This window comes from Emys orbicularis, chromosome 20 (assembly GCF_028017835.1).
Source record: "Emys orbicularis isolate rEmyOrb1 chromosome 20, rEmyOrb1.hap1, whole genome shotgun sequence".
Classification (NCBI taxonomy): domain Eukaryota; kingdom Metazoa; phylum Chordata; order Testudines; family Emydidae; genus Emys; species Emys orbicularis.
The window spans coordinates 1,222,906-1,235,723 of record NC_088702.1 but is presented as its reverse complement, the minus strand read 5'-3'; the positions used below and the strand labels follow the sequence as shown (position 1 = coordinate 1,235,723).

Here is a 12,818-nt window from a genome sequence, read left to right as displayed (position 1 = left end):
GCCGGCAGCCAATTCCCTGACCCTTTGGCATCTGAGTCCCTGGGTGATGGATTCACGCCATAGCTGCCAAACGGCACTAACGGGAGCAAAACATGGTGCCATAGCATCTATAGCTCTGTGTCCATTTCCCACGCCACCCCACCACGTGCTCTAGGGTCTCCTTCCCCGAGTCCAAAAGGATGATGGAAGTTGTCCTAGTGTCATCTCTGTGTCTTTCAGTTCGGGGCCAGGAGAATGGACTGGATGGTGGTAAGAGTGGAGGCTCCTCTGGAAGAGGCACGGAGAGAGGGAGACGGGGCCGCGGACGAGGCAGAGGTACACAAAGGGGGGTTGTGTGCCAGGGGTGGTGGGTCTGATGTAGCTATTTCCCACTGACTTCAAAAAGCTCTTCCGTAGAGAGGTCTTGAGGGGCTGAATAGAAGTCACGGGCAGTAAATATTTGTCATCTCTATTCTTGTGTTAATGCTTAGCACCTACATATTGCTTTGTACCTGGTAAGCACAGTAGAGCCATTAACTAGTTCTCATACCCTACCCCTGAGGCTTAGTTAAATATTACCCCATTTTACGGGGGGGGGGGGGGGGGGGGGGCGGACTAAGACAAAGGTGGCTATTGTATGAGTTCAGGGAAAGCATTTGTTAGCAGCAAATTCTAAGTGCTGGTACCTCTGGGCAGCTTTGCTGCCTCTCTGTGAGCTGCACTCATTCGTTCTCATTGCTGAGAGTCTAAAAATATATCTTTCCATGAAACAACCTGAGCTGTTTGGTAATTGCTGATGAGGCCATGTCCTATAGATTTGGAGTCTGGCCTCTCATATTTGTGCCTTGTGACCGACGGGGAGCTAATCTGTGGCTGGAATCATTTATCCCTAATTACACCTCTAACGTGTAATTCGCATGCATGTAAAAGGAGCAGTCTGAAACCTTGTCAATGCAGGAAGATGCTGGACATTGTCATACTGGGCGCCTGAAATGCCGCATAGTGTTAAACACTTACCTTCCCAGCAACACACAGCACAGCTGTGAGCCTTGCTGTTTGACGGCAGGATTACACTGATGTGTGTTTGTCTCTCACAGGTGGCTCTGGAAGGCGGGGGGGAAGATTTTCTGCCCAGGGAATGGGGTAAGTTTTTATTGGATACAAAACAAGAAAAGCAAGATCATTTGTGAGTTTGTCTCTGCACGGGGTGGGCAGGGGACAACACAAGTCTAACTGGTGGGTTCTGTCATTCCTTGCTGGTTTGTGTACCTGTCCCATTGCAGCAGCTGTATCATACTGAGTTGCATTTGGAATGGCTAAGACCGCAGTAGGTTTGTCTTACAAAGTGGACGGGGTCTGCTAGGAATCGTTTAGCTATGTCCTGGTTTAAATGTGATTGATTTTTCATTCACAACAGTTACGAGGAAATCTAAACTTGCTCCTCCCAATCTGTGTTCCAGAACTTTCAACCCAGCTGATTATGCAGAGCCAACCAGCGCGGAGGAGAACTATGGGAATAGCAACAACACATGGAACAGTACCGGTAGCTTTGAGCCCGACGATGGGACAAGTAAGTGACCTCCATGCTTCCGTCCCATTACTACCTGCTGGTTAGATCAAAAATGGGTTTCTTGCAAGTCCCCTTCAGTCACGTGGATAAAATAGCAAGGGAATGGATTGTGGATTCAGGGCAGGAATTCAGTGACCTGCTTTCCTTATGCCCAATGCTGTTCTTGTTGCAAGTGTCCGGTGTGTGTTCATTGGGTTTCCTGGTAAGTTTTACTATTCGACACTTTGAGGTTATCAGTGGAAGTGTGACAGCTGCACAGTCAGATCTAGTCTGTGCGCTGGAAACACCTGAGTCGTGCAGTGCCCTGCTATGAGCTGGCGAAGGTGCTGACTGAGGGCACGGGCACACTTGCCTCTGACTGCTTCCTGGCATAGGGGCTGTGTTTTGGCACACCTGTCAGCACAGAGGACATTGTGTAAACAACGATATGGCTGACCGGTGGCAGCTTTTCCTTGCATGTAGTGCATCCTCCTGAGCCGTGCTTTCTGCGTTCAGATGTCAGCTTTCGCTGTATTCCGACATGGGAGTGCTCTGCTTCCTACCCCAAACTGTTTGCAAGATGAGATCTTAATACAGAAAGCTGGTTTCTGGGGAATCGATACTCAGGGCCTCCCTTTTTGCCCAGGAGTTCTGCTCCTTGCTGAGCTGTCCAAGCACTCTTCTCTTGCCGTTTTCTTGCATTGTGAAAATGGGGTTTTGTGTTTTTCATATAGACGCTGGGGGTGGGTTGTGAGATTTGAGTAGATGCAATTTTCGCAATGCAGTAACTGGACATAGTCTCATGGGACACTCTCTAATTAAAGCTAGTCTTGAGACATCGGTGCGTTTAGAGGGGAGGTTTTCTTCTGGAGCAGTATCTTACACCACAGTGAGGTCAGAATTTCTGTGCTGCTCAGCTCTGTCCTCTGAGTTACTCAAGTGAGCCCAAGCTCCCGCCACCATACATCAGACTTTTAAAACAGACGATTCTGACACTGTCCCGTTTGTCTGCCTGCCTGCCTCAGCCATGACAGTTCAGTTTTATTCTCCTTCTTCCAAAATACCAACTGAAGTCCTGTTACTTGTTAGTTTCCATTGAGTACGTTCTGTCTGTGTAAGGAAGTGGTTAATATCGTAATTATGCTGTAGTTACGGTAATCTAGCAAATGCATTTTTCTGTCTCACTTTCAAAGCTGTTGTTCATTAGAATGGATTATTGCACCTTCACAGCGTGCAGCTCTAATTTTGTTCCTCTTTTGAAGACAGGGAATAGCCTTTTCAAAAAGATCACTTTTTTGGTCACAGCTTTTTAGCAGATTGAAACTCCTACCGATGGGTCTGAGACAGTGTAGCCATTTAATCTGGACTGTCAGGGGGCTGGATAAGAATCCATACCTCTGGGGCAAGGGGATGTCTGTGTTTACACTGCGTAGGATAAAAGAATGGATAGAAATGCACCACTTCTACTTACTGCAAGTTCATACCTTTCTTTTCCAAGTAGATTTTCATTGTGTGTACACCCAAACCAGTGTTCTTAGGAAGGGTAAATCTAAACAGAGTCTGTAATTACTGGGTGGGGAGAGACCATTGCTTCACTCCACATAGAAGGATCCAGGTTTGCTTCTGTGCTATAATGTGTCCACAGTGTAATTTCATGATAAGTTCTGTACAGACATGTCCTGCATGATCATTTTTGTTTTTCCATTTTAGCAGCCTTGAGCATCTCTCTTTAATTTTAGCAATATCCACAGGTACAATGTGACTGGTGTACGTGGGGGCAATGAAACTTGTTCTCAAGCCAAAATTTCACTGGTTGTTTTTCTTTTTCTTTTCTTTTTTGTTTCAGGACTTGATTTCATTGGGGGTGAGGGCTCAAATTATCCCCGAAAATTTGACACTGCTCCTGGTATGATACATCCAGGCGCACTAACTGCCCCGGATACCTTTACTTTATAGCTTATTTTAAAAACTGAAATATCTGTGGATATGTCATTCTTATGAATATTTGATGTTTGTTCTGACTGTGCTTTTACTAATGCTGACACCTTAAATGTAAATCAGGAGCGGTTATGTCTAAAGGCACATGGGTGATGTAAATTCCAGTTTCAGCCACTGCTTGTCTGCACCCTCAGCACCACCAGGTTTATAGGCCCTGACAACATCCTACCCAGTACAAGGAAGTGCTAGGCCGCTCCAGCTCCTGTCTCTCTCATTCAAATGCAAAAATTTCGGACTTGGCTAGTTCCTAGAGTCCCAGGCTCAGTGGTTGCAGCGCTCTGCTCCCTGGCCTCCAGAACAAGTTTCTGCGGAGGGTTCGGAATGCTGCTGCAGGTGTAATTAGACCTAGGCTATCTCAGCACATCACTCCCACTTACAACTGCTTCTTGGTAAGCAATGCATTGATTAGTCGCTGCTCTGGCATGCCACCACGCCTCCTTCCTAGCTCCTTCCTGTGCACAGATGTGCCCGAGGTTCCTGGATTTCTGAGATTCCTTGCACACTTGATGCCTCAGAGATTTAGGGCCTTGTCACTTTGTTTCCTGCCTTTGGGAACTTTACTATTACGCACTTTAAGACCTGAAGGGCCCATTAGATCATCAGTTCTGAGCTCCTGTGTCACACAGGCCGGAGAATTTCACAGTGATCCCTGCATTGAGCCCACTAGCTTGCTTGACCAAAGCAGATCTTCCAGAAAGGCAGCCAGTTTCAATCTGAAGACTTCAAGGATGGAGAATCCACCGCTTTACCATGGAACATGAAGAATAAAGGGGGAAAGCTTGGCCGTTGAAGTCAAAGCCTGTTTTTCTGGATAAGGATCTTCTGAGTGTTCGGGTGCAGGTTTTCCATTACCTGCTTCTCCTTCCAGTTTTCCGCCCGAGATTAAGCCTGCATGTCCCTTTGGTCTGCAGTTTCCTGTTCCTTTATGGCCGGTTTGCAGCTCTGAGCTGAGACCTCCAGCAGTGGGTAGCGCACAAGCTGTTCGTGTGAACCCAGCTGCGGGAGTTCTGCCATTCAGTGTCGCACCCCTTTGTGTGTGCATCTGGATTGACATTCCAGGACATGGAGCTTCTCAGGCCCAGTCGCTCTTCTCTGAATTAGGTCAGTGAGTATCCAGCTAGTGACTTGTGGCACCTGCAGGCCTCCTGGTCAGTTACGGGAGCAGCAGACTCCGATGTTAATGTTGGAGAGATGTCAGAAAAGAAAAGAAATGGGGCCACCGAGGAGTCCCTCTCTTCAAGCTTATGGCAAGTCCAACAGCGCACCGGGCTGTCCAGAGGGAATGGCTAGCTGCTGTTACAGGAGCAGGCTCTGTGTCTGGGAAGTCGCCTGAGCCACTGTCCGGTACTAGCTGACTCGATTGCTGCACCTCTGCTGCCTTGAAAATGGATAATATTCCAGCTCCTTCCCTAAGAGAGAGGAGCATCAGCCCTGGAAGAGACTCTTTCAGCAGGCGGGAGAGGGCAGGGCAGGCAATCTCCTGTCTTTCTGAATACGACACCGTCTTGAATGTCAGAGTGCTGGATTCGCTGGAGATGATCTCGCCTGGCCAGGAGCTCAGTGGGATGTTTGGTGTATTTTCAGCAAGGTAGCTATACAGTGTGCTGGTTAGGAAACCATCCATTTCCTTTCTGGAGAGCATCTTGGATAGAAAGCAGCTCTTTGCATACACTCCTCCTTCCCTCCCCATGCACAAGAAATCTCAGACCGGGCTGGACTGGGTATGTGACACCTGTGAAGCAGCCTGGTAGGGGAGATGTTTTGGAGTGTAGCGAAAGCCTTTCTCATGGGTCTGGAAGCTGAAGAGTTTAGCTCAGCCTTCCCTGCCCCTCTGCTCTTCCTCTTGTTCCCAAAAGTGATCTGAGAGGGGGAAATAAAATGGAGCCCAGGGCCATGTCCCTCAGCACAGACTCTGTTTCTTGCTTTCTGCCCATCGCAATTGGATTGCGGTGCCTAGCCTCTGCCTGGGTAGGGAGACGGGCTCTCGTGCCTGAAGGCCTGGAAAGGAGCCGTCACACTGCTGCTGAGGGAGCAAAAAAGCAGATGAGAAATGGGGAAAGCTGGCGTTAACTCTTCCCCACCCCCCAAAGAGTAGGATGTACTCTTCCCCTGCCTGTGTTATACCATCTGGGGCGCGGGGGTGTGTGTGTGTCTCTAAGTGTGGGGTGCCCGGAGGCTGCAAGGACCCAAGGGGTTAAACTGTATTAATGTTTTGATCCTTAATAGAATAAAATATTTAGAGGTTTGAATAGGCTCAGTTTGCCAGGCAAAATAAACAATAGGCTCTGCTAGTAATTTGCTTCCTTGGTGCTCTCAAGCAGCTGCATCTCTGGAACTGGGAGACTTTTCAAATCTTGGCCTGACAATGATAGACTCTCTGGAAATTCCCCTCCCCCCTCCCTCCAAATCTGGGAGGGTTCGGACTAGCCTCTAAGAACCAGAGACCAAAATGTTCCACTTTTACAAGTTCTAAAAAGCTCGTCAGCTGATTAAGGTGTTGTCATGGGCAGAACTCGTCCTATTCTTGTAAATGTCTATAGAATTAACCCTGTTGGCTGTGTGGCTTTGTTTATTTATTTATTTATTTTTGGTTAGTCTGGTTTGTATGGGTGAAAATGACCTGCCGAAAAGTGGCAGGCTGCTTTTGTGCCCTGATTTTTCTGATGTGAAATGCTCCCCCTCTCCTCCCACCCCAGGACCTAAAATTAAGTTTCTAGTGGACTCTGAAGTGAGCATGCTACACCCAGAGTGCTCAGTTCAAACTGAGGTGTGTGCGTGTATGGGGGGGGGGGGGACAAGGGACTTGGAACTGGCTTGTAGGGGATGCAGTCAGGTTAAAAACAATTTTTTAAAAAAGTAAATTTCTCTATCTTTACAAATCAAACCTTGGAGCATTGAAACCGACATGATGATCTTTTCACTGCAGTATTTTATCTGTTTACCTTTTGCATTTGTCTGAAATTGGGCAAGGAAAATTCATGAATCACAGATTCCTAGTAGATTTCACTTTCAGAGTCTCATGCACTAGGCAAAGTGCCCCCCGTGTTGGGTTTCAAACACTGCAGGGAAACGTTCTCATTGAAACAAAAATAAATCCAGGTAAACATTTCAGTTCTTGGGTCTTACAAAAGTCCCTGAAACTTGGGACTGAACTTTGATCTGACGGTGTCCTTTTAAGAAAACCCAAATGATTGCTAGCCAGTCTAGCTGCATGGTGATGTCCCACAAGAGAGCTGGACTTTGGCACCACCTCTGGCAGAAGTCATTCTAGAGGTGGTGCTCTTGGTCTCTGCTGGGCTGGGGGTAGCTGGTTGTGGGTGCAGCTTCTGCGAGGAGAGGGGGAAGCAGGAAAACTGATGGTTCTGAGCAAAGGGGCTGGGGAAGAACCCAGGGAGCCCCCTGGCTAAACCCAATACCCTGAGTTTCTGCTTTGGTGTTGGGGTGTGTCTGTGCGCAGCCTTTCTTAGCCTCTCGCCTGTGCCTGGTTGGTGAGTAAGAACCCATCCAGCTGCCTGCTATGCTCCCAAACCACTTTCCTGGCTTTTGTGAGAAATGGGGCTATGACACGCAGCAAACTTCCCAAACTCTTGCTTTCCTTGCAGGTGCATGGAGGACAGCGACGGAGGAATGGGGAACAGAGGACTGGAATGAAGATGTAGGTACTCTCAATCCCCTCCCCATGATAGAAGGGGAACAAAACCTGCTAGCTGAGGACTGTAGGAATAGCCCCAAACCAGGCTCCTTGTTCCAGGAACTGCACTGCACGACTCAGGTGGATTAAATATTGTCGCTACCGAACTCTGTGGAAAGTTAACACTGCGAGTTTGCGGCTTGGAAAGCTCGGCCTCTTGTGGATCTGTAATATCTACTCTGGGGCTGGGGGGAGGGAGTCTGGGTGCAGAATGTCAAGTACCTTTGCTTGTCTTTATTGCCAAGGTTGTGCTTTTTATGCCCATTTCCAGGAGCTCTGAGCTCTTCCTTCTGTGTTAATCTGTGGCTTGTCTCATTTTCATCTTGTTGCTTTATCTGTGTTTTCGGCATCCAATTCCACTGCTTCAGAAGAAACTTTGCCTTGGTTTTTAAAGTTCTCCTAACTTTGGCCCTGATCCAGCTGCCATTTAAATCAAGGGAGAGTTTTGCTATCACCTTAAATGGCTGCAGGACTGAGCCCTTTATTGTACATTTTTTCACTTCCTTTCAGCTGGGCAGCTGGAGTTGACAGCAAAGGAAAAGGCATTCATTCTTCAGGCGCTGTCCGAAGGAAGTGTTAGTGCTGTGTGTAGAAACACAGGCAGTTAGAGCTGTTCCTGCGCTCATCAGGTCTCTGCTTGAAGGCAGTCTGGACACCCTTTCTTGTGTTACATGAAGGCCCTTTGCACGCAAAGCAAACGCTCTGGCCTGGGATGGTTTTCTGTGATTTTTTTTTTTTTTTTTTGCCAGTACTTGCAGAGGTGCTTGCAACCATTCTTGGGCTGCTTCTCTCAGGGATAAAAGCTGTTTATATACAAATATAGTCCACTCTAAACTATGTGATTGGTGGCTGCTCTAAAACTTCCCATCCCTCTATCCTGAGCATTCCTTAGACTTCAGACAGTAGTTACTGGGGCTGTAGAGAGCAGACTGCCCCTTTGCTGGTTGTAGACCCACTTCGGCTTGTCCGTTGACGTGAGTGAAATGCAAGCACGTGCTGAGGGGCTTTGCTGGCTCAGGGCCTAACTTAGCAGTTCTTCCTCACTGCCCGAGCAGGCCTGTGGGTCCTTGGCCCAGTAGCCAGAAGTCCTCACCTTGGCTGTGGGAATTGTGGCTCAGCTGACTCTCCTCTCACAGATGTTTCCTCCTCCATGTCGGGTGGGTTTGGGGTGCTGCACTTGGTGAGTTTCCAGATGCCCGTTTCCCAACGGATTTTTCACTGACTGAGGGGCTGCCAGCACTGAGTGGAAATGCTGTCTAAGCCTGGCAGCTGATTGACTGAGTCATTGAGGAGGGTGAACCCAGGCAAAACCAAGGGCTGGCTGCTTCTGATCAGCACCAAACGTATTATCAGCGCTAACGCCACACGCTGATTCTTGTGGGATGCCATGAGCGAACCTTCCTGCACATGTTCTGCCCAGCCCCAGTTTCTTTGGGTTTTTGCTTTAACTTTGAAATCTCTTTTATTTGGAGCCCTAAAGCATGGTTCTAATATGTGGGTTACCTCCCTCTTCTGTCTTCTAGCTTTCGGAGACCAAGATCTTCACTGCCTCCAGTGTGTCTTCAGTGCCTCTGCCTGCAGAGAATGTGACAATCACAGCTGGCCAGAGGTGATGGCTTAATAACAATGCTATGGCAATAGCGATATGGTAGTCTGGGGGCAGGGCATTGCTTCATAGAACCATAGGGTTAGAAGGGACCGCAAGGGTCACCTAGCCTAACGCCCTGCCAAGGTGCAGGATTTGTTGTGTCAGATGGCTATCCACTTGGACAAAATTGAGGAGCTCTGGATAAGTTCACGTGGGTTTGAGTGGAAGGACTAAGTGCTTGGAGCCCAGGTTTGGAAGCCAGGAATTCCCAAGTTCTGTTATAATCTGTGGCATGGGCTCATCAGATTCTCCCTTTGTAAAACAGCTTTGAGATTTTTAGAACAGACTAAGGGATTTAGGCACATCTGTTGATTTTCATGACAGGGATGTGTCTAAACCCCCTAGACCGATTTGAACGTCTCAGCCAAGATGCTTAACTACTTCCCAGGAGGATGTGAGGGTTATTCATGTCTGCAGAAAGCTTTGAGTTCCTCCAAAAGGTCTGATCAAAATTCAGAATTATCCCCATAGAGCGTAGATTTATTCTTGCAGACAATTAATTGAGCTTGACATGTAAGTGAAAACCATTAACATGTCAGTTGTTGGTCCCAGGAAAACAGTTACATCAGTGGCCTGTTCATTTATTAGTCAAGGTTTCACCTGCTTGGATGTGACTCTGTTTTGTGTAACTTAATTTGATTGCCCTGCGTTACCAAGCATAAACCTTTCTGTCTCTGTGCATTATGTTGCTTGCCAGACTTTTCTTAGTAGTTGGGCAGGGTTACATTCGCGCCACTTACTCAGCCTAGCCGATAAGTAGCACAGGTGTGTCTTGTCCAGGTGCCCATACGTCATAGTTGCTCTTAGGCCTGGTTTTTCCTTTTGGTTTCTTGTAGTAGGTACAGGTGGCTGCTCCTTTCAGTCGGTCCTTTGAGATTGCTAGAGACAGTTGCTGAGGTGGTGGTGTGTGAATCTCTGTGAGGTCACGGGGGTGGGGAAGGATGTTCTTGGCGGGAATAGACAGCTATTAACCCTCAAGGGATGGTACGGCTCCTGTTAACCTTGGTGGTTTCATCCTTTTCCTTCTCCCAGAATTGATCTTGCGGTGCTGTTAGGAAAGACACCCTCTTCTCTGGAGAATGAGTCATCAAACCTGGATTCAACCCAGGCTCCTTCTCTTGCCCAGCCTCTTGTGTTCAGCAATTCCAAGCAGACGGCTATATCCCAGCCTGCATCTGGGAACGCCTTCCCTCATCACAGCATGGTAAGGAAGCTGCCACTCACCTCTGCCTAGGCACGGCAGGGGGCCTGCGGACTTCAGTGGTTCTCAGCCACCTTCTGAGACCCTCTCTGTGCGTAATAGGGGAGGGGCAGAGTGGGTGCAACCAGTTAGTTGAGAATCCCCGAGCTGTGTGACTTACAGCTTCAGCCTGCGCTCCTGGCTCCCGATGTGGTGAGTTCATAGGAATTAGGTGACGGAGCAGGGTAGCCTCAGTGCGGGAGCAGTGTTCAGTCCTTGCTAACGCTAGGCCACGTGCCTCTGTCTCCCTACAAAAGAGGAAAAGTGAATCCCAGAGCCTCTGAGCAGCTGTGAGCTGTGTTATCTGAAAGGGCGACTGAGGGGTGGTAACCACAGCAAGGGAGCAGGCCCCGAGTGTGTCTGGGCAGCTGGGCCTGTGACTGTAGCCTTGCTGGGTGTCTCCTGTTCTGTACTTCCCTCCGGAGGCTTCACAGAGAGCCGATTTCTCCCTCTCAGGGAGGTGACTTGTCCCAAGGACAGACCCTGGTTTCAAAGCACCAAATGTGCCTGTTCCTTAAGGCAGGCGAGTGCTGCCTCTGTGCTCTGTCCTGCGTGTCCCTCCTCCACTCAGTCCCTGCATCTCAGGCGTAGCTTGTGCCGGGTTGGTTCTTGGCCAACCAGCAGCCGAACACAGGGGTACCCCGCAGCCGCTGAGATCCCAGCACTCCTGTATTGAAGAGCGAAGAAGGGAGTTGTTGAAATAGTCCCAGAGAGGTGCCTGGAGCTGGACAACTGCTTCTTTGTGTCGCCCTGGCAGAAAGATTGAGAGGATAACGAGGGGTGGCATTTTCCAAAGCCCCTATGTGACTGGGGAGCAGGAGCCCCCTGGACTTTCATTGGCACTTAGGGATTCTTGCAGATCCACCTGTTACCTTTATTGGAGAGCTCAGCTGTGCTGCGTCCATCCCCTTAAAACCTGGCATCACACGCGGCGCAGGGCAAACTACGAGCATAAAACCCCTCGTTACAGACAGCACCCACAATACATCCACTGGCAGCAAAGCCTGTGTGTGAAACAGGCAGCGCAGGGGCACTCCGCTTTCGTGCGGCTCAGGGCTGCCCTTGGAAATCTTAGCCCCTGCTTGTAGTGGTGACTTGTCCTGTCCATGTTAAAACCCCAGGTGAGCATGCTGGGGAAGGGGTTTGGAGAGGTTGGAGAGGCCAAAAGCAGCAGCACCACAGGCTCTCAATTCCTGGAGCAGTTCAAGACCGCTCAGGCTCTGGCTCAGCTGACGGCTCAGCACACCCAGCCTGGCGGGAGCAACACCACCTCCTCCTGGGACATGGGATCCCCAGCACAGCCCTCGGCTCTCGTGCAGTACGGTAAGGCATCGAGGCCACGGTTTCCGGGCGGGGAATTGATTCCAGCCAGGGCTGCAGAGGGTGGCGTGGAGGAGCGAGCCCTGGAGCCTTTGGGCTCATTGCCATTCAGAAATAATCTCTGGGAACATGCATCTAATTGCCCTCTGATTGGAGAGTAATTATTGCTCATTAAGACACTGTCAGGGTCTTTCCTCGTCCCTTCTCCGCTCCCAGCAGCCGAAATGAGCCCATTGCACTGCCAGCCTGCCACACGGACACTCCGCCCGCAGGCATCTGCTGACCAGTCCCCTGGCCATTTCCGTAGCCTGGCATGTTCTCTAAACGCAGAGATCTGTAGAGGGGAATTTGGTGAGTGGGGGCCTCAAGTACTGGGAGTCCAGGAGCAAGCCTGCGGAATAGATCTCCGATACACAGGCATGTGTTCCCTCCGTCTGCTGGAGGGAGCTGGGCTGCTGATCTCATCGGGCCCCTTGGAAAGGAAACTAGCCTGTGCTGGTGGCTCTCAGGCCAGAGGCCAGTGGGGAAAGGAAGCGATTCTCCTGGCCCGGGGGAATACCTACGATACAAGAGCAGCTCTAGCTGTTCTGCGCTTGGAAGCCCTGCATGGTCTAGTTCTTTCAGCTCCTACACGTTGTTTCTTGCTCTGGGGAAATGGCTCTGGTTCAAATATGAGCTGAGGAAAAAACTCAGCCCTGTTCCAGCAGCCGCCGGTGTTGGCATCCTCTGAGCGTTTCAGATCAGGAGCCCCAGAGCAGAGGCAGAGAGAATGGGAGTTGTGTTTAGGAAGCCGTGGTGCTGAGGGGAGGAAGGCCTGGGTGTTACTCGCTGGGTACGCGGTAGGTGAAGCAAAAGAATTGGGCAATCCAATGCAGCCAAACTGGCAGAGGAGGGCAGGGAAGCCAAGCCAGGTTTCTGTGAGCGTCGGTGTTCCGTGCTCTCGTGTGAGAGGCATTTGCAGTTGTTCTGTGATGGAGGAGCTCTGCTGACTAGATCTGCTTCCTTCCTCCCCTAAACTTCATGGCAAGAGCCGCAGCGAGGCCTTGCACGCTGAGCTGAAAGGGGGAGTGCTCGACACGTCCGCACGCTGCCCGTGGAAGAGGGCAGGGGTCTGGTTAGAATGCTGGACTGGGAGTCAGGGCTCCTGCAGTTCTTTTCCCAGCAATGCCCCTGACTCCCTTGGGAGTGGTATTCCCCATGCGCCCATGTAGGAGGGGCCTAATATCTCCCTGGAGGTTAACTAACTGTGTGAAGAGCTTTGAGATGCTCGATGAAAGGCTCCAGGGAGGGGCAAGGTCCCAATCATTTATTTCATTATTGAAACCTAGAAGTGGCAGGACTAGCGTTCGCTCTCACAAAACAACCGGTATTGATCCAACCTTGTTTCGCGTGG

The 12,818-nt window shown here is 49.8% G+C and overlaps 1 protein-coding gene across 4 annotated transcripts in view; it reads left to right on the top strand.

Annotated features, from left to right (window-relative positions):
- UBAP2L (ubiquitin associated protein 2 like) overlaps positions 1–12,818 on the top strand; it is a 43,226-nt gene that overhangs the window by 11,259 nt on the left and 19,149 nt on the right. For 2 of the 4 annotated variants that reach the window (XM_065419860.1, XM_065419859.1), the window contains exons 6-13: positions 220–315; positions 1,077–1,122; positions 1,440–1,549; positions 3,375–3,434; positions 7,129–7,298; positions 8,741–8,826; positions 9,898–10,069; positions 11,227–11,428. In XM_065419860.1, coding sequence (XP_065275932.1) covers positions 220–315; positions 1,077–1,122; positions 1,440–1,549; positions 3,375–3,434; positions 7,129–7,298; positions 8,741–8,826; positions 9,898–10,069; positions 11,227–11,428 — 942 coding nt within the window. The remainder of the gene's footprint in view (positions 1–219; positions 316–1,076; positions 1,123–1,439; positions 1,550–3,374; positions 3,435–7,128; positions 7,299–8,740; positions 8,827–9,897; positions 10,070–11,226; positions 11,429–12,818) is intronic. The other 2 variants (XM_065419862.1, XM_065419861.1) reach the window with 2 other exon arrangements.